The following is a 21,999-nucleotide window of genomic DNA, read 5'->3' as shown; positions in this document are numbered from 1 at the left end:
ATAATCATGAAATGTTACCCAGTGGAAAATTAAGCTATGCATGAAAGATAATCTTATGCTAAACAGCATTTCTCAGTCATTGGAGAAACATAAATCAAAACCACAACGAGATATCACTTCATAACCACTAGGATGGTCATAATAAAAAAATCAGACAATAACAAGTATTGACAAGGAGGTTGAAAAATTGGGGCCCTCAGACATTGCTGGTGGGAATATAAAATAGTGCAGCCATGGTGAAAAATATTTTTGTGCTTTCTCAGGAAGTTAAATATAGATTTACCATATGAACCAGCAATTCCACTCCTGGGTATATAACTAAAAGAATTGAAAATATTTGTTCACACACACACAAAAACTCATACATGAATATTCAAAACAGAATTATGCATAATAGCCCAAGAGTGGAAACAACCCAAACTGATGAATGAATGATGTATATGATGTATTGACACTATGAAATATATTACTTGGCAAAAAAAAAAAAAAAAAAGAAGCACTAATATATTCTATTACATGGATGAACCTTGAAAATATCATGCTAAGTGAAAGAACCCAGTCATAAAAAGGCACATTTTATAATTTCATTTATGTGAAATACCTAGAATAAGCCAATTTATTAAGCAGAAAATAGATTAGTGGCTGCTTAGGGCTGGGCACGGGGATGAACTGGGAACGCTACAGACTCCAAATAGACATGGTGTTTGCTTTAGTGGGGGATAGAAACAAATATTCTAAGACTAGATTGTGGTGATGGCTGAACAATCCTGGGAAAAGGCAAACAAAACTCAACATTGAATTGTACACTCTGAGGGGTGGACTGTGTGATATGTGATTATACCTCAGCTAAACTGTAGAAGTATTTTACATAGATTAAGTAAATTAATTCCTCACAGTGTAACTGTGAGGCAGGTTTTTAATTATCATCCTTTTTCTAGATAAGAAACTTCAAGCTCAGAAAGGTCCCACTCTCTAGTCAGATGAATCAGTCCCTCTTGGCAGAGTTGCAGCTGGGGCTCAGTCTCTCCAATTCTAAATTCTGTGGTCTTCTCACCACATCCAGCACTCTACCCAGGTGGTGATCATCTATACAGAAAAGAGGATATGAAGGTGGAGGCTGAGGGCCTCTTCCCTTTTATTTCTGATTCACTTTTCTTTGGTTCTTTGAGCATCTCCATGGACACTTCCATGTGGGAGTGAGCACCTAATATGTATAATTTCTGAAAATGTAAAACTATCATCTTAGGGATCCCTTCCTCCTTCCTTCAATTCCTTAAATGCTGTATAATTCACATGAGTAATTCCATACTGCAAATCAAAGGAGACCATGGAACTCACCTTGTTTCAGTTTCTTCTTATATAACATCCCCTTCACCTCACCACAGGTTACAGGAAGTATTTGAGAGTGAAAATTCACCCTATCACCTTTGCGTCTTCTTCTTGACCCTGAAAGAGAAGATTTCCTCATTCTGCCTCATTTTACAAATGCACATGCATCTCTGCAACCTTGTGGATTTTGTTCCTATAGAGATATAGAGGTGCTTAGGGGAGTCTACTCCACAAATCTCCAGAGTCAGAGTCTTTCTTCCAAGTGACATTTTTGATACATAACTACAGAATGTCTACTTCTCTCTTACCCTTCAAATCCTACACAAAACGGAATGCTTTTATGGAGAAATCAAGCCTCAATAAAACTTCCTTACTCCCAATCTAGTCAGCCTCGCTGGTTCTTATATGACAATGAAATACACAACAGCTGCCACATTCTGAAGGGAGATCTCCAGCCACACTATTTCACTGCAGTTGGTAACCACAGGCAAAGTGAGAGATTGAACTTATGTCTCCTTAATTGAGATCTGACTAACTGAGCAGAGAGAGGGGAATGAATGATGGGGTACCCTCATGGAGATTATGTCTGCCTTCTATTCTTCTCTGCTTTGCTTCATATCCCCCCACCCCACATCAACTTTCTCCATAGCTAAAAGAGGAGCTCAGGGAACTCTAAAATAATCTGTATGAGGAGAGGTAGCTGGACTCCACAGAAGTAGGGATGACTCCACAGAAGTAGGGATGAAAGGTCTTTAAATGAACTCAAGGAGATTGTATAGCTGATGCCACCCTTCCAGCTGAGATTTTAGAGCCATGATGGGAGGAGGGGAGCTATCCATGGTCCAGTGTTGAACCGGGTAGACCATCAGAACTGTGATGGACTGAGAATGATTGGCTTAATTTGCTCTCTTGCTCTGTGACCAAGTGACAGGCTCAAGCCCACACAATCAAAAGTAGAGAAAGACAAAGACAACTGACAACCACTCTAGGCTACCTGTGGTGTGCAACTTGTGACTCTCTACATAGCAAAAGGACGATTAGCTAAATAATGTAGGTTACATGGCAACAATTTCCAGCTCGAAAGCTATCAGTTCAGGGAAGACAGAATCATTCTAGTGGCCCCTGGACCCATAAGGTCTGGTTACCAAGTTACTTGTTTGTGAGATTATCTTGTTTCTCTCCCTGACATATTTTGAAAATGACCTAAATTATACACATCTCTCAACAGTTAGTAAAGCTGTAAAGCAATTAGGGAAGTGGGTTTATTACTAAAATCACAGAAAACAGGAAAGCACAGGAAATTAGCTGTTTAGTTATTGAAAGTTATTCTCTTTTTCTTCTTTAACCCTTCGCCAGACTCTTTTCCATGGGGTTCTATCACTATGAGTTAAGTAAATAGGAGTAAATAGCCTCCCTTTTCCCTTAAAAAAAAAAAGAAAAGAAAAAGAAAAAGAAAAACAAAATCACAATCACAGACATGCAGTTGCATTGCATGTATTAGTGCTTTCTAAGATTTCCATTTTATTTATTTTTTTTTTTATTTTATTTTTATTTTATTTTATTTATTTATGATAGTCACAGAGAGAGAGAGAGAGAGAGGCAGAGACATAGGCAGAGGGAGAAGCAGGCTCCATGCCCTGGGAGCCTGACATGGGATTCGATCCCAGGTCTCCAGGATCGCGCCCTGGGCCAAAGGCAGGCGCCAAACCGCTGCGCCACCCAGGGATCCCTAAGATTTCCATTTTAATACAGCTTCCCCAAAGCCTGTCTCATGGATAAAGAAAAAAATATAATCCCTAGTCTTAAGATACCAAGAATTAGATAGATTAGATTAGATATCTTATATTTAATTTTTATAGTCCCACAATTAGTCAAAGAAACAAACAAGAGGGCAGCCTGGGTGGCTCAGCGGTTTAATGCCACCTTCAGCCCAGGGTGTGATCCTGGAGACCGGGGATCGAGTCCCACGTCGGGCTTCCTGCACGGAGCCTGCTTCTCCCTCTGCCTGTGTCCCTACCTCTCTCTGTGTGTCTTTCATGAATAAATAAATAAAATATTTTTTTAAACCCTAGCTAATTCATAATACAACACCATCATGTTTTACTTTGAAAATAGAGTGACTAAATAAGACAAGATTTAACCAATATTTGTGTCCCCAGTTTCTAATACCCACTTAATAACACCAAATCCCCCACTATGGACTCTAATATAGCAGTCAGAATATAATTTAAGGTTATTTTTAAAATTTTTCATGCTTGATATTAATTGCTTTCTAATAGTAAGTAAGTGTGACAGAATTTTACATTCTTTCCTGTTTTGGAAAAATTGTACTAAAAGTACTAAAATTGTACTAAAAGTTTCAATAATTGAGAACAATTCACTAAGTGCCAAGGAGGGTAACCAACTGTCCCAGTGCACCTAGGACTAAGGGGTTTCCCAGGATGCAGGATTTTCAGTGGAAAAACTGGGAATGTCCTGGACAAACCAAAGTGAGCTGGTCACTCTAATTTCAAGGACCCCACACATAAGGCAATGCACCAAACCACGCATGTGACCATACAAAATATCGGTAGAACAGGTCATGCCAGCTCATCACTTATATCCAGGCAGTAGAAGAATGGCTACGTTTCTCTCCAAGGAAGTCGAGCAGTGGTGTCAGACCACACTATGGAGTTATCAAAAGCATCTTATGGAGAAAAGAAGAACCCTCCATTCCCAGTGGCATCTCAGAGCTACATCTGTCAAATGAGACACTTCCATATTCTTATCTCTCCTCTCTCATCCACCTTCCCTAATCCTGGAGGGTCCCAAACCAGCAGCTCTTAAGTGTAGGTGGAGGCAAGAGAGAATGTGAGAAGAGTCTGACCATGCCACATCCCCACTGTGGGTGGTCCACATCAAGATTTGCTCAGGCTGAAGGAAGAAAGGTGCTTTGAAATGGAGAAAATATTGAAGGTTTAACACTAGTCCAGAAAGGACACTCAACTATTGAAGAGAGACTTACACTCTTGTGACAAGGGAACAGGAAAACTATGAGGCAAGCCCAAGACAGGAAAAACTCATCCAGAAGGTAGATTTGAAAGGGCAGTGAAGAAATGAACTTGTTTTCTACTTATAATTTACCAAATCTGGCCATTTTAATAAACCATTGGTGCAAGGTAAAGAAATTTCCACAAACAGTAGATAAAACTCAGAAAAGGATTTTAAGTTCTGGGCAGATAAAAACTATGATATAAATGCAAACAATTTATAACCCTGGCTCAAAATGAGTTTACTTTTTAGCTTTTGCAGCTCTCAAATTGACAGGTAACTTTGGCTGGTAAAAAATTAAGGAAGATCTATGTTCCTCAAAACCTTAGCAAAATTCATATTGACCCACAGGGCCAAGTGGAAGTGGCACAAAGTTTATCTTACTCTTGATCTTGGCAAGTTCTTGCAGACGCATTTTCACCTTTTTCCCCCTGGAGACCAACTGGCCAGCAGTGTTGCTGCTGTCTAGGGATAAGCAAGGGGAGATACTGAGTTGGACAAAATAACAGTTGACATGAGAGACCAAAAAGCAAGTGAGTGCACACCATATTCAATTCTGAACCTCCTTTCACTATTCACTCAGACAAGAAAGCACATTAATGGCAAGGGATCTCAAGCAGGTGTCCAGAACATGCTCCACTTTTAGGAGGGAAGACTTTTAAATTACATATAAGATTTCATTGTACTTTGGAAAGAAGTGGTTTAGAATTTATCTATGTACATGGAGACCTAAATGAAAATGATATCATGATTAAATCCAAAAATTTGGTATTTTGAAAATAAGTATTCTTAAAATAGATGCTACCACTTTTTTCTTTCCAAGCAAAATTGTACACAATTGTACCCAACAGGGTAGCCATGTAAATTGACAAGAACATAATATATATAGGTTGGTGAAAATTAATCATTTTAATTGGACTCTAAACCTCATTATATGGATCTGTTGCAAAATTGATAATCATGTGGAAAATGAGGTCTAGCTTTCATTGTCTAGAAGGAATGAACTCTTTAAACCACTCCTGAAATAAACATGGTTTCAAGGGTCCGACTAGAAGTAATACGTGTATGTACTACTGGAAATTTAGAAAATAAAAATTATATGAAACAGCAATATTCTAGAGAGAGCTATCATTGTTCAAAAATATTCTCATAGGCTTTTGTCTCTGTATATTTTACTATTTAAACAATACCTTTTCATTGCAAAATTTGAACGTGTTTAATATTTTTCAGTGTACACACATACACTTAAAAAACACAAATAAAAATATAAATATCACCTACATTCCAATGACCTATATGTTTATTGATGAATATCTATTGATTTTTCCATTTACCTGTGTCTTTCTCTATAAGTATGTACAGATAAGAATTTATAGATACCTAAAAACACATTTGTACAAATATGTTTTTGGTTATTTGCCATGTGCATACATGCATGACCCCCTGCACATGCAATCCGCTTTTTGCATTTGGCTTTCTTTGGAACATCTTACCCAATTAATACACATTTCTTGACCCAGCAGAGAAGCCACATATTGAGGACGGCAGTGTCTCCCCAAATCATTTAGCTCTGGGTCATTCTGTGTTGAGAACTAAGCCATTTTGGGAAGCCACCGCTTTTTCAGGCCTCTTTGTTACAGCATCTTAGCTTATGTCCTTGTGGAACAGCCACTAGGAAACGGTCAGAGCCCTTGGGAGCCCTCAGGCCTGCAGGGGGACAGTAAGCAGGGCCTTACACTCAAGCGCTTACCTTTTTGATGTAACTTTCTCTGATATTTCCTTTTAATTCTTGTCCAGGCATGGCCTTTCTTTCTTCCTTCAAGCAAAAGAGAATAAAGTTAATTATTCAGAGCTATAAATATAATTTTTAAAGCCATATATGCTAGTTTTCAAATACTTTCTTAGACTAGGAGAACAGGACAAAATTCTTTACCAGTGCAGCAGTGTGACGCTGATTGCAGAGTTCTGCTTTACTCCACACAGACCTGGGAGATTACAGAAGATGACCTTCCTTTGAAAAGTAAAAAACAGGGGTGCCTGGGTGGCTCGGTCAGTTAGGCGTCTGCTTTGGGCTCAGGTTGGTCCTGGGATCGGAGCCTACGTCAGGTTCCCTGCTCATCAGGGAATCTGCTTCTCTCTCTGCCCCTCCCTCTGCTTGTGCTCTCTCTCTCTCTCTCTCTCACTCACTTGCTCTCTCTCAAATAAATTAATTAATAAAATATTTTTAAAAAATAAAATAAAAAACAAAACAAAACAAAAAAACCATGACACACATACACAAAAATAAATTCCTGCTGGTGCCTTAGCCTGAATGATAATTGTTGTGGGTACATGTCAATACATTTCCTCTTCAGGTGTCTTCCAGTTCAAATATGCCATGAGGAGACACACTCCTCAGAGCTGGATAGTGTCATGGATAATATGCCATGCTGGAGGTTGGGAGGCCCGCTCAGCTTTGATGTGGAGACTTAAAACAATCTCTGTACTTGCACTTGTGTCACAAATCCTCCCACTTCTGTGCCATGTAGTGCCTGGAGTTCCTGGAGGGCTTAAAGGAACTACAGCAGGTTATGTGTTCTACTTTGCTTTCTTGTGAATGATATGAACATATAAGAGTGTGAGAAGACCATTGGCACTGGGTTAAGTAGAGATCGTATCTTATCACTGTTGTGAAATAAAAATAGCCAGCTACTAGATTTTTACTTCTAAGAGTGAAGACCATGGAGGGAGGCCTTACAACTCCCACTTGGATTCCCATTCCACTCGGAGGTGGGTCAACTCAGACTCCAGGACTTACAAGGCAGGAAGGGCCTACAAATAAAAAGCCTTGTTCATCCAACTGAAATGGTATGTTCAAGAATTCTGGGATTTGGGCAGCCCGGGTGGCTAAATGGTTTACCGTTGCCTTCAGCCCAGGACCTGATCCTGGAGACCCGGCATCAAGTTCCGCATCAGGCTCCCTGCATGGAGCTTGCTTCTCCCTCTGCCTGTGTCTCTTCCTCTCTCTCTCTCTCTCTCTCTCTCTCTGTGTGTGTGTGTGTGTCATGAATAAATAAATAAAATCTTAAAAAAAACAGAATTCTGGGATTTTCCCCATTGTCCCCTCGGCTTTCCATGACCTTCCCAGCCCTATGTAGGGGCTATGGCTGTGTGCCAGGCTTGTGACTCCTCCCAAAATGGACTTGTTTGTCTCTCAGTGGGGAGACACAAGGGGCTTTGTCCATGACTGCTCCCAGGACACTGATCAGGCCTTGAGCCCCTCTGAGAGCTATGAGTGGTGCCTCAACACCACCCACACTTCAGCTTATAAACCAGCTGACTCTGGCCACATCACTGTGGCCCTAGAAACTCAGGAGCATGGTTGAACCATTAGTAGTCTGACAATGGTGTGCCTTTTATCAAAAAAAGCTACTTCCTTTTTAAATATTTTATTTATTTGTTCATAAGAAACACAGAGAGAAGCAGAGACATAAGCAGGTTTCCTGCGAGGAGCCTAATGCAGGACTCAATCCCAGGATCCTGGGATCATGACCTGAGCCAAAGGCAGACATTCAACCACTGAGCCACCTAAGTGTCCCTCCAAAAAGCTACTTCAAATGCATTGATTGACTCTATGTCCCTCATCTTTTCCTGTCTACGCACCTCTGGAAGGCTCTTTGGTCAGTGAAGGCAGCTGTCCCCAGAAAGGGGTCAGCTCCTTCCTGCATCATTATCAAGATAAAAGTGGTGGGGGATTAATGGTATTAGACCAGTTCTAAAAATTCAGCATTCTGTTTTCCTTGTTCTTAGAGATGATGCCTCGTTCTTTCCCCTACTAGCCTGGAGGGCCTTCAGAGAGCCTACAGGATTCAGATTTTATTCTGATTACATTTTATGTAGATGCCTTTGCACCACTTGTATCTGACCCTTTGGATAAAGGGAATAGGAGATAATTTGGAAAGGAGATGAAGTTACAGCCACCAGAATGGTATACACAAATTTTGTGGCAGTAAAGGAAAAGCAAAAATCCAGACATCTGAGGAGGAAACCCCATAAAGCCTAGCAGGTATGGGGTAAAGGGGAAGCATTAATGATATCTGCCTTGCAGAACTGCCTCGAATTCCACTTCCAGAGAAAAACCATCCCAGTCCATATGTCTTACCACAGAGATGACAATGATGATGTCTGCCATTCTGGATCAGACATGAGAAAACTGGGATGGGCCCCAGCATCTGCATATCCCATGTAAAATTCCTCTGGACATCATTCTCATGCCCACTCTCAGTCTTTTGGAGAGGGGCGAAGGCAGATACCATTTGGTTGGTGTCATGGACAAAGAGGACAGATTGGGATGGAATGTCCTCCGGAAGTGCCTCCTCAACTGAACCCCACCCCCAAATCAAGGACTAAATGCAATGAATGAAACTGGGAGCTCTAACGTTTATACTCAACCAGGGGCCCATGTTGGAGGCACTGTCCATCTTCCCCTTGTTGATGTATGTTCCATTAGGGGACCTCGGCAACTGTAAATGCTTCCCTTTCTGGGCCACCATGTATGCCCTTGGAATTGCACTTCTTGTGTGAAAGCCAGGCATTCACTTGCCTCCTTATGCAAACATGGTAAATTATAGGTTACGGTAGTCACTAGAGACTTGCATCATTTATGCTTTATGAAATGAATTAAATACTGCAGGAAACAAATTGAATGGATTTGGTCCTAGCCCACACTGGTCAAATCAATCAAAATGGTTGATGGAGTGGTATCTTCATGGGGTAAGTTGCCAAAATTTGCTATGTGAGGTGAATTTGTTGTGAGGCAATTTTCCTTAGCATTTCCACATGCCTCAAACTATCTTTGCAAGGATGTTTGAATAACAAACAGCCTTGGAAGCCAGAGATAATGTAACCCTCTAGGTCAGAGAGCAGATTTGTTTACTGACCTGTATAAAATAGAAAACGTCTCCCTCCTCTCTCCAGAGGAGATCTGCTTAAGTTCCAGCTAATAAGATAATGTCTCCCTCAGGGGTAAGGTTTGAGCAGGTTTGCTAACAGCTCCCTTCTACCACCAAGGTTTCTGAAGTGTGGTATTCCTCAGCTTGAGCACAGCCTGTGTGTGCCACCTCACCCCCGACCATGGGGGGTGAGGTGGCATGGGTTTGCAGGGAAAAGAACTGATGCACCTACCCCATATCCCAGACATTTCATTCCTAGGTATTTATGTAAGGGATCTGAAGGCGTGAGGCCGGGACACTCGGGTGGCTCAGTGGTTGAGTGTCTGCCTTTGGCTCAGGGCATGATCCTGGGTCCAGGGATCGAGTCCCACATCAGACTCCCCATGAGGAGCTTCCTTCTCCCTCTGTCTATGTCTTTGCCTCACTCTGTGGGTCTCTCATGAATAAATAAATAATATCTAAAAAATAAAAAAAAAACGAAAGCCACAGAAGGACTTCTACTAGAATGTTCACTGCAACTTATCCACATTAGCAAAAAAATAGGAAACACTTACGATGTGTGCCAATAGGAGAATATATATATATATATATATATATATATATATACACATATGCAAACCTTGGTATATTCATATAATGTGTGATACTTTGCAATAAAAAGGAACAAAATGCTGATATATATTCAACAATGCGGATAAACCTGAAAAATGTTATGCTGAGTAAAAGAAACCTTACACCAAATGAGAACATGCTCCAAAACCTCACTTATTTAAAGTTTTAAAACAAGCCAAATTAACTTGCCAAGAAAACGTATGAAAAGTGGTTCCCTCTCATGAGTGAGGGATAAGGATATACCAAAGGTCATAAAGGCTCTTTGCAGGGGGATGGTCATGTTCCGTATCTTGGTAAGGATTTGGATTAACCAGGGGGAATGCATTTATCAGAACTCATCAGATGATACACTTAGTATTTGTGCATTTCACTATAAAGGTTATCTCAAGAGAAAAAAGGCTGAAAACAAATAATGAATCTAATTAATGATATGTTGGTTGAAGTATTGGAGGGAAGTGAACTGATGTCTGCAACCTTGAGATGTTTCAAACTTGAAAGTGGGTTAGTGGAGTGTATGAACAAACACATGGATAGATGGTTGGGAACCATCTATAAATAAAGTAAGAACAGTATAATGCTAATTTTGAATCTATGTGAAGGTATATTGGTGTTTACATAAAATTCTCCCATGTTTTCTGTACCCAACTTTCTATGATTCGATCCTGGTGAAAAGAGCTTTGGAAAGAAAGGAAAGATTATTTTCCAAGAAATGACACAATAAAAGAAGAATTTTCACCCACCATGACATAATGATTTGAGAAGGCACTGCAGTAATCGTGTTACTGTACTGAGGAGAAATAAGTATCAACCCAGAATTTTTAATCTTGCTAAAAAAATTCTATCAAGGTAAATTTGCAAATATAACACTGGGAGAGTCTGCCAATTAGAGACCACTCACTAGGCGAACCAAAAGAATTAAGTCAGCTAAACAAAAGTGAAGCCAAAAAGAAGAACTAGGAGGAGGGGGCTGTGGGGAAGGAGGAGACGGAGGAGGAGGAAGAAAGCTCTTTCTCATCTTGCAAGATGGCAGGTGACAAATCTGAGATGGCAGAAACGAAGAAGAAACCTGAAGTCAAGAAGGCTGATGCTGGTGGCAAGGTTAAAAAGGGGAGCTTCAAGGCTAAAGCACCAGAAGGGAAGCCCCACTGTAGCCAAAACCCCATCCTCATCAGAGGAAATGACAGATATTCCTGATGTGCTATGTATTCCAGAAAGGCCATGTACAAGAGGAGGTATTCAGCAACTAAATCCAGGGTTGAAAAGAAAGAGAAGTTTCTTGATACTGCCACAAAACCAGAATGATAGTACCCCAGTGGTTAAATTTCACAAAATGCCTAGGTATTACCCTACCAAAGATGTGCCTTGAAAGCTGTTGAGCAACAGCAGAAAACCTTTCAGTCAGCATGTGAGAAAACTGCAAGCTAGCATCACTCCTGGGACCATTTTGATCATTCTCTCTGGGCACCACAGAGGCAAGGGGGTGGTTTTCCTGAAGGAATTTGGCAGTGGCTTGTTACTTGTGACCAGACCTCTGACCCATAATCAAACTTTTCTGCATTGAACATACCAGAAATTTGTCATTGCCACCTCCACTAAAATTGATATCAGCAGTGTGAAATTCCCAAAACATGTCAGTGAAGCTCACTTCAAAAAGAAGCTGTGTAAACCCAGACACCAGGGAGGTGAGATCTTTGACACAGAGAAGGAGAAATATGAGATTAGAGAATAGCACAACATTGATCAGAAAACTGTGGACTCACAAATTCTGGGAAAAATCAAAACTGTTCCTCAGCCTCAGGGCTACCCCCACTCTGGGTTTTCTTTCACAAATGGAGTTTATTCTCATAAATTAGTGTTACCAAATTTCTTACAAAGAACCTAATTAAATGATTGATCCACAAAAAAAAGAAAGAAGAGTGAGCACATAAAATAATAACACATTTTTAAAAAGATTTTATTTATTTATTTGACAGAGAGAGAGTGTGTGAGGAGCACAAATGGGGGGAATGGCAGAGGGAGAGGGAGCAGCAGGCTCCACACTGAGCGGGGAGCCAGTTGGGGGGCTCAAACCCAAGACCCTGGGATCATGACCTGAGCCCAAAGCACACACTTAACTGACTGAGCCACTCAGGTGTCCCAAAAGATATTTTTAATTTAAGTAAACATCAACTGCAAAAATGGTAATAGTTTCAACATTCATGATGAGAGAATATTAAAAATAAAATGTTACATAACAGTAGTTATGTGATGATGGAATACCAAATATGTATTGAATCCACATGCTCAGACCCTCGATATCATTTGCAATTGAGTCATGGTTAAAAGATGACAGAAATTTCATCTCAAATTTCCAAAACAGCAGAGGAAATGGGGCAGAATATAGGATTCAATCTCAATTCATCAGAAAGCAGGAAGTGAACATAAAAACACAGAAAAAGAATGATAAACAATAATATAGAAGATATAAATCCACATATATCAGGAATTCACAATAAATGCAAATAAACTAAACTATTAAAAGATTAGGATTTTCAGAGAAGATTATAAAAAACTAAGTGTTGTTATAAGAGGCATAAAATACAGCTGTACAAGAAAAGGGTTTAATAAAAAAGGAATAATAAACATTAAAAAAAAACATTAAAAGTTCAAGTAATGGGTTGCTCAGGTGGCTCAGCAGTTTAGTGTCTGCCTTTGGCCTGGGGTGTGATCCCGGAGTCCCAGGATCAAGTTCCATATCAGGCTCCTGCATGGAGCCTGCTTCTCCCTCTGCCTACGTCTCTGCCTCTCTCTCTCTGTGTCTCTCATGAATAAATAAATAAAATCTTAAAAAAATAAGTATAAGTTCAAGTAACAATATTAGCTTCCCAAGAAAGAGATTTTAAGGTAAAAAGTATTATTAAGGATAAGAATAACAGTGTATGATTTAAAAAATCCACTAAGTCATAAGAATCATGAATAGCTTCAAAGTGTTTAAAGTAAAACAAAAGAATAAGGAAGAATTGGCAAATACACAATCATGTGGGAAAACTGAACACATCTTTATGCAATACCAGTACAGCCTACTTTAGAAGATTTAGACAACAAAGTTGTACTTGATAAAGAAGATGTGTATGGAGAGAAGCTAGATCCCAATGTACACTATTTTATTTTATTTTATATTATTTTATTTTATTTTATTATTATTTTTTTAATGTACACTATTTTAAACTGGAATAGAACATTTACAAATATTGGGGCACCTGGGTGGCTTAGTGGTTGGGCGTCTCCCTTTGGCTCAGGTCATAATTCCGGGGTCTGGGGTTTGAGTCCCACATCAGGGTCCCTGCAAGGAGCCTGCTTCTCCCTCTGCCTGTGTCTCTACCTCACTCTCTGTGTCTTTCATGAATAAATAAATAAGATATTTTTTAAAAATTCTTTTAAAAAAAGAACATTTACAAATACCATACATTAGGGTACAAAGGAACTTTCAACAAATTTTGAAGAACTAATGAGGTCCGTTGTTCAGACTGTGTTCCAGATATGCATATTCCATTTCTATTTAACTCAGAGAATACATATATTATTAGAGATGTCAATGTGTCTATAGAAAGTACCCTAGTTTATAACTTCTCTTACAAGTTTTCATGGCCAAGTTTTAAGATCTAATCAATAAGGTAAGAGCAGAATATTGTGGGAGGAGGGGAACTCTAAGAAAGCTTCTCATGAAAGAGATAGGCCTTTAGGGAAGATGTTTTTTGCTCTTCACCTTTTTCCCTCTGTTGGCCTAACACATAGACACATGGCTGAAGCTCCATAGGCACTTTGGACAATGACTTGATCTTGAGAGTGGCTGAACTGAAAGATAGAAGAAGCTTCAAAGTGAAGAGCCTCAAGCAGCCAAAAACAAATTTGAAAAAGAAAAACAAAATGGGAAGTCTTATACTACCAGATTTCAGCTCTTATTATAAAGCTACAGTAGTCAAAATGGTGTAGTATTGGCATGTAGTTAGACATATAGGTAAGTAGAAAAGAAAGTCCAGAATACACCAAACACATAGGGCAACTGACTTAAAACAAAGATGTTGAGGTAATTAACACAATAATTCAATACACAAATGGTCTAGGACATCTAGATATCTGAAAGTGAAAGAAAGAAAGAGAGAGAGAGAGAGAAAGAAAATGAGAGAGAGAAAGAAAGAATGAAAGAATCAATCCTTACCTCACACCATATGCAAAAATTAACTTAAACTGGATCATGGATCTAAATGTAAGAGCTAAAACCATAAAAGTTCTTAAAGAAAATATAGTATCTTGAGCAAAGATTTCTTAAAAAGAACTGAAAAGTCATAGATTATAAAAAAAATACTGTTAGACTTCAAAATACATTTTGCTCTTTGACACTGCTAAGCAAATGAACAAAGGAGCTATACACTGTATGGTATATAATCAGCAAAGGACTTGTATCCAGAATATATTAATAACTTTACAACTAAAAAATAGACAACCCAATTAAATATGGGTAAAAGATTTGAATAGACACTTAACCAAATAAGATATACGGGTGGCAAATAAATACATAAAAAGATGCTCAGCACCATTACTCATTAAGAAAATGCAAATTAAAACTACGAATTACCATTATGCACCTATGAGGATGGCTAAAATCAAGATTACCAATACCGAGTGTTGGTGAATATGTGAAGTAATGAGAATTTTCATAAATCGCTGGTGGGAGTATAAAAGTGTACAACATAAAAGATACTTTGGCAGATCCTTAAAATGTCAAATGTACTTATGTTCATATGGCCCAGTAGTATCCCTCCTAGGTATTTACCTAAGAAAAATTAAGTCATCTATCCACCCAAAGATTTGTATGCATATGTTCCTAGAAGCTTTATTTGTAATAGTCAAAACCTAGAAACAATTCAACATCTATCAACAGGCAAGTAGATAAACAATCTATGGAATATCCATATAATGGAATACTTCTTGGTGGTAAATATGGAATGAGACACATACCAGCATGGATGTGTCTCAGAAGCTTTATGCTAAATGAAAGGGCTACAGGAAAAATAAGAAGGAAAAATAAATACTGTATGAATTCATTTACACAAAATTCCAGAGAGGATACAACTCTAGTGATAAAAACAGATCAGCAGTTTTCAAGAGCCAGATGGGAAAAGGAACACATGTCCACTGGATGATGGAAATGTTAAATGTGATGATCGTGATGGCATTACATGACAGATCACATTTGTTAAAACTCATCCAGTCATCCCTTAATAGGCTATTGCCTAGAATTATATCTCAATAAAGCTGAGAAGAAAAGTAAAAATGTGCAAGATCTACAGAAAGAAAACTAAAACGTTAAAGAACATAAAAGGTGATCTGAATAAATGTGTGGTTCATTCTCCTTCAATTCTACCCAAATCAATCAGCAAGTTCAATATATTTTCAATCCGAGTCTCAATAGAATTGGGGAGGTATTGGGGGGAAATCTTGACTGCTTCTAAAACTCATCCACAATGAGTGAGCCAGGATTATTGAACCTTGGAAATCTCTTTCTTTTCTGAGGCTCCTTCCTGTAATTTTTACTCTTTTCCTTGCAAAAGAAAATATAATGAGTACAAATAGCAAAATATACTTGAGAGCTTTGTATTAAACCAATTTGCTACTGCATTAGAAATAAACAGACCAGTGTTACAGAGTAGAGTACAGGCACAGATCCACGAATACAGGGAAAAGCACATAAAAAGGGCATTTCAAATGATGAAGAAAAGAACATTGGGGTTATTTCCTGAAATTCCTGTCTCACATCATACACAAAAAGCTGAATTATAGATTGATTTAAACACTAAAAAGTATTAAGTACTTCAAATATTCTGGAAGCAAATAAAATATTTTTAATATTTTGAGGTGGGAAATATCCTTGTAAATTTTTAATATAACCTAGAAACCATAAAGGAAAAGCCTGATGGATTTTACTACTTAAAATTTTCCAACTTCCTTGGGACAAAAGATACTACAAACCAAAAAGAATAGCATCAAATGAAACAAAATAATAACATAGATTGGCAAAATTTAATATTTATATCAATAGTCCTATGCTTGTTAAGCAGGGTTTAAAAAAAAAAAGGATGGCAAGACTGTATCACTGGCAAGGCACATGTACCAGGAATTTTTAGGAGAAAAAACAAACAACCAATAACTTAGAAATTCTCAACCACAACAAAAATGCAAGCAATGCAAATTAAAACAGGAATGAAATAAATTTTTTTACAGGCAAAATGTTGAATGTTTGTAATGTCTTGTGCATGATATATTGATTTAAAGAAAATGTAATAATATGAATAGATTTGTTTAGATTTATGATAAAATTCTAAGTGTGTTAATTCATGCATAGAAAAAATTTGGGAGGATACATATGAAAGCTTACAAAGATCATATATTTTCTTTTTTTAAGATTAATTAATTTACTATTAGAAAGAGAGAGAGCACACATGAGCACACGTGCACATGCGCATGGAGGGAGGGGCAGAGGGAGAGGGAGGGAGAAACCCAAGCCGACTTCAAGCTAAGCGAGCAGCCCAACCCGAGGCTCAGTCCCACAACCCTCAGATCACTGCCCAAGTTGAAACCAAGAGTCACACACTCAAGAACTACACCACCCAGGCCCCCCAACAAATACCATATATTAAAAAAAACCATAAAGATAAGAGCATTTTGAAAAAATATAAATTACTATTTAAAGGATGTAATATAACCATATAAAGGTGAAATATTCCTTTTTTAATTTTTTGGTCTAATGAAAAGTATTAGTTCTCTATTGCTGCTGTAATAAATTGCCCTAAACTTCATGGCTTAAAACAACACAAAGTTATTATCTTACAGTTTGAAGGTCTGAAATCTGACACAAGTCTCATGGGGCTAAAATCAAGGTGTCTACAGGGCTTTGTTCCTTACTGGAGGCGACAGGGGATAACCCATTTCTTTACGTTTTTCAACCTCTGAAGCCTGCCCCCATTTCTTGGATCATGGCCCCCTGCCTTCATCTTCAAACCAGTCACACTGCAATGCTCTGATCATTAACCATCACATATCCCTTTCTCCACAGGAGGAGAGAGTTTCTGATTTTAAAGACCCATATGACTTGATTGGGGCCATCCACATAATCCAGGACAATCCCCCCATTTCAAGACCCTTAGCTTAATTACACCCTCAAAGTCTCTTGCCATGTGAAGTAAATTGGTTACAGGTTCCAGAGATTGGGACATGGATGTCCTTGTTTCTGTTGATAGAAGATTCTTAGGGATCATAGCACTCTTGTGTATGTCATGAGGATCTCCTCCGTTAGAGAGACTCTTCCGTGGATCTTTCCTATACAATCATGGATGTTCTTGTTTTTTGTTTTTTGTTTTTTGTTTTTTTCTGCTGACATGGCCAAGCTAATCTGTGTGTCACAAACGTAATCCCTTCAAAGAACCTTTTCCTTATGACTAAATACTCTGAGCATTCACTACTTCTGGTGCATTAGCAGAAAGTTGTACGGCCATACTCTTGGTTGTCACTACAGGCCACACTTTCCCGGCAGTGAAGCTTCTAATATTAGCATCTTTTACAGCTTGGAAAGGCTGAGAATTTCTCACATCATCAAGTCCTGATTCCTTTTGCAAAGCAGTTCTTCCTTTGATTTACCTCTTTCCCCTTACATTTTACTATGAGCAACAAAATGAATCCAGTTGCACCTTTATCACTTTCCCTAGAAACCTCCTTAGCTATATATCCAGAAAGTTCAGCTTTCCGCATTATTGGCAGGACAGAATTTTGCTAAGCTTTCTGCCACTATATACTAAGGATTCCCTTCTCTCTAGTTTTCAAAAACACGTTCCTTATTTCCTTCAGAGCCCTTACCAGTGACACCTTGAACTTCCATATTTCTACTAAGTCTTCATCATGATTTGCATATGCTCTAAGACAAATAGGTTTTCTCTACCATGTTCTTTTTTTTTCTCTACCATATTCTGCACTTCTAAGCCTTCTCTAGTAGAGTCTTTGGCCCCATATTTCTAACAAATTGCTCAAGTCAATCTAGACATTTTCTATTATTCCACTTAAAATTCTTCCCTCTGCCCATTACCCAATTCCAAAACTATTTCCACATTTTAGGAATGCATTACAGCTGCACTCCACCTTCAAAGTCTGCATTCCTCTTCTATTGCTGCCATAACAAATGACTAGAAATTTCGTGGCTTAAAGCAACATAAATTAACTATCTCACAGTTATGTTGGGTAGAAGTCTGACAAGGGTCTCTCTGAGCTAGAATCAAGGTTCTAGTAGGCCTTCATCCTTTTCTGGAGGCTGTGGAGTAGAATACAGTTCCCTGACTTTCCCAGCTCCCAGAGGTCATCATATTCCTGGTTCCTTTTCTCCATGTTCCTCCTCCTCCAGCCAATAATACGGCATCTCTCTGTGACTACCTTCCACAGCCACTCCCACTCTTCCCACAGCCGGGAGCAGCTCTCCACATTTCCAAGCCTGCTCCATTATATTGGGTGTACCCAGCTAATCCAGAATAATCTTCCCTTCCAACATCCCTACTTAATTATTTCTGTAAAATCTCTTTTGCCATGTTAAGATAATAGAGAATACAAATTCCAGAGATTAAGATATAGACATCTTTGGGCAGACATCATATTATTATCACTTATTATTGTAAATAGTAACAATGTAATGCTAGCATTAAAAATTCCTATTTAGTATCAAAAGCAAGTAAAATCTTATGCACTCTTACTTCTCTTCCTCTTGAGTTTTCCCGAAGAAGAGTTGTTTCCAAGATCTGCAGTATCTGGAGAATAACAGGTGAGGGTGAGGAAATCAATAAATAAAAGTTAAGACATTTTAGGATTATTCATACTGCAGAAGACTTGGATTTATAAAGACGTTTGGGTCATTGTTTTTCTTCTCTTCTTTCTGAAAGGACTAAAAACGTACTGAATTGAGAAGTAGGAGTCCAGAAAGGACCCTGGGTCTTCCTTTGTTTCTCAACGGTGCTTGGAAAAACACTCTGAAATGCCCATGTACTCAGTTTACTCAGGGATATTTGTTTAGGTCTTAAGATTTTTGTGAGGATTAAATAAAATCTTACATGCAAACATTTATAGGAAATCACTAGATAAGCCAGTGACATGCTAGAGGGCATCCATCAAAAACATGTGCTTTCTTCCTGACAAGCAAGTGGCATGACTAGCTGTCTTTTGAGATTTTTCAAAGGTTGTGACAAAATGACACTGTTATCTAGCAGAAGTAAGCTTGGCTTTCTTGGGCTCCACAGAAGATTGGGTGTGAGAGAGATAGAAATCACTGGGTAAATACAAGTCTTTGTTATTAGTAGACTAATGTAGTAAACAAGATACTGCCATCTTTAAAAGCATGTTTCTACTACATCACTCATGTGTAATCAGCAGGGCCCATCCTGTTAAACATGACTTTAAGATGGTCTCTTGGCTCTCTACTTTTCCCAAATGGGTCAGGTCAAGCAAAGTAGAGAGCAGATACTGGAATGGACCAGACCACCTGCCATCACCCTGCTCATAGAGTCACCCTCATCCCATTTCCCTCCGGTAGCCTCACCCATCGTGTCACATGCTTGGCTACTTGCAGTACTTGCTTCTGGACCTTCTGGCACATACTTTGAGGAGCACATAACACAGGAACACTTCTCATTTCCATATGCTGGTAGCTCAGCTTCTGGGCCAAAAATGTAAAGTATGAAGACTTTCATTTAGCTAGGGATCCCCTTTTCTGTGCCTTTCTTGATCTCCTTTTCTCTGCTTCCTCCTCTGAAATCTTCCATTGACCCTCCTTATCTCTGGCCCCTCCTTTAAGTCTTTTTCTCTTTATCAGTCTTTCTTTCTTTCTTTCTTTCTTTCTTTCTTTCTTTCTTTCTTTCTTTCAGATTTTATTTGAGAGAGAGATAGAATGAGAGAGAGCACAGGCAGTGGGGAGGGACAGTAGGAAAAGTAGACTCCCTGCTGAGCAGGGAGCCCCAGGTGGGCTCCATCCCAGGACTCCAGGATTATGACCTGAGCTTAAGGCAGATGCTTAACTGACCGAGCCACCTAGGAGCCCCCAGCCTCTGTTTCTGTTTTTATTATTCTTTAAGTCATAATCATCTGTCCCTCATAGGGTAGCAGGCTGGAAGTAATATTCTGAGCAAAACTGAACTGCCTTTTGAGAGAAGACTACACCTGCTCCAATAATCACAACCGAGATCTGACAAAGCCATGCTTTTGCTCTTTTGTACCTCATCTTGCTTTTTCTACACCTACTTTTCTACCTGTAACCCTAAGAATAAAATAAAAAGATCTTATCCTTCTAGGAAACCCAACTGTTCTTTGAAAATTATAAAAAACAATTACCAGAACGGGTTTTAAAGTCATCCCAATTAGGCCATCACTACTTACATCACTAACCACATCTAAAGCCAGCCAATCAAAGACAGAGTTACGCTTCTGAAAATCAGCCAATGAGCAACAGCCACACTCCAGAAAGCCTGTGTCTCTGATTAAATGATAACCTAGTTATAGACACTCCCAGGTTCTGAAAGTGTACAGTTCCTGAACTACAGGCTTTCTAAAACTCTACGTAAAAACAATTTCCTTTTTAAAAGAAACTATGTCCTATAAGTACTGTACCTCCTCCCACCATGCACTTAGCTTAGCAAGCAATAAATCCCTCTTTTAGCTTCAGAAATGGCATGATGGTCTATCCCTCCAAAAATGGAGGTCCCACCAAGCCATCTTGAAGATTCTTTTTTTTTTTAAGATTTTATTTATTGACAGAGAGAGATCACAAGCAGGGGAAGCAGCAAACAGAGTAAGAGGGAGAAGCATGCTTCCCAGTGAGCAGGGAGCCCTGGGTGGACTCTGTCCCAGGATCCTGGCATCATGACCTGAGCTAAGGCAGACACTTAATGCCCTGAGCCACCCAAGTGCCCCAATCTTAAAGACCCTTGTCTAGGAATGTCCTGTGGAATCCTTGGGCCAACAGGTATAAATCCACAGCCTTTTGTGCCCAATTCAGATTGTCTTTCTGATTAATCCATCTCAACAACAAGTTGAGCTCTGGCTTGTATAATTGAGTTCCTATTTATGAGTTAATCTTATTTATAAAAGATGTATATGCAATTAGATACAAAGTAGTCAGACATCTTGGTTTGGAGGTACAGCATTTAGCAAATATTCTGTTAGTATTTTTTATTCTTCCACTGCTTCATTTACTCTTACATTTTTCAAAGTCTTGTCTTATGTGTGTTTGTTTGCTCCTTATTTTCTTGTGCTTCTTGAATGTTAGAAGAAAGTAATCCAAAGCATATAGATGGAGGCAGAGACCTGATAAGTCCTCTATACAAAACTAATTAATGGAAGTGGACCCGTTGGGCAGTAGCTAATTTGTGCAAAGATATTTGGTCACCCTTGGTCTTAAGTCCCTTCTCAAACCCTCTTGTCAATTTTTGAGAGAAAATCATTTGTTTATCACAAAATCTGAGGTCAACTATTATCATGTAATCAATCATATGTTCCCATTGTAGTCTCTACTCCATGGAGGAACCCAATACTCCATTCACTTGCAGGACACCATTCACACTAAGGACTGCATGTGGTGGCCTTGTTCCTATTTGTCATGCACATATCTTGGCCAAAGCTACAGTCTCCCACTGACAGGACTCAGCTTCCTCTTTGTACTCTCAGAATGATTCTTGCACTTATCTTAATAAGTGGCAAAATTTCACAAAAAATGAATTTTGGTTTCAAAGGAGAGCTCCGGACACATCAAAAGTAAACAGTGCATTTGATAGTATTTCTGTAAGAGAGAAAGATGACCAATAATTCCCATGTCCCAACCAATAACTGCTACTTTCAGACCATCATCTAACAGTTTCTTTCTTTTATTTTAAAAAAATCCTTATAAATTTAATAAGTAAGGATCTATTCTGCAAATGAAACTACCAGATTAAGGGGCATCTGGGCAGCTCAGTAGGTTAAGCATCTGCCTTTAGCTTAAGTCATGATCTTAGAGTCCTGGGATGGAGTCCCATGTCAGGCTCCCTACTCAGCG

At 38.9% G+C, this 21,999-nt stretch overlaps 1 protein-coding gene, 1 long non-coding RNA gene and 1 pseudogene across 19 annotated transcripts in view; 2 read left to right on the top strand and 1 right to left on the bottom strand.

Annotated features, from left to right (window-relative positions):
* Positions 1-21,999, bottom strand: part of SP140 (SP140 nuclear body protein) — a 68,252-nt gene that overhangs the window by 10,188 nt on the left and 36,065 nt on the right. For 15 of the 17 annotated variants that reach the window (XM_049101420.1, XM_049101424.1, XM_049101421.1 and 12 more), the window contains 5 exons: positions 19,513-19,629; positions 18,674-18,727; positions 6,110-6,175; positions 4,744-4,824; positions 1,339-1,446 (listed from right to left, as the gene is read on the bottom strand). In XM_049101420.1, coding sequence (XP_048957377.1) covers positions 1,339-1,446; positions 4,744-4,824; positions 6,110-6,175; positions 18,674-18,727; positions 19,513-19,629 — 426 coding nt within the window. The remainder of the gene's footprint in view (positions 1-1,338; positions 1,447-4,743; positions 4,825-6,109; positions 6,176-18,673; positions 18,728-19,512; positions 19,630-21,999) is intronic. The other 2 variants (XM_049101422.1, XM_049101423.1) reach the window with 1 other exon arrangement.
* Positions 1-21,999, top strand: part of LOC112669866 (uncharacterized) — a 50,632-nt gene that overhangs the window by 637 nt on the left and 27,996 nt on the right. The gene's annotated exons all lie outside the window — the stretch shown is intronic.
* Positions 10,926-11,867, top strand: LOC112669865 (60S ribosomal protein L6-like; annotated as a pseudogene).

The sequence above is a fragment of the Canis lupus genome, chromosome 25, assembly GCF_003254725.2.
Source record: "Canis lupus dingo isolate Sandy chromosome 25, ASM325472v2, whole genome shotgun sequence".
NCBI classification, from domain to species: domain Eukaryota; kingdom Metazoa; phylum Chordata; class Mammalia; order Carnivora; family Canidae; genus Canis; species Canis lupus.
This window is presented reverse-complemented; position numbering and strand designations above follow the sequence as displayed.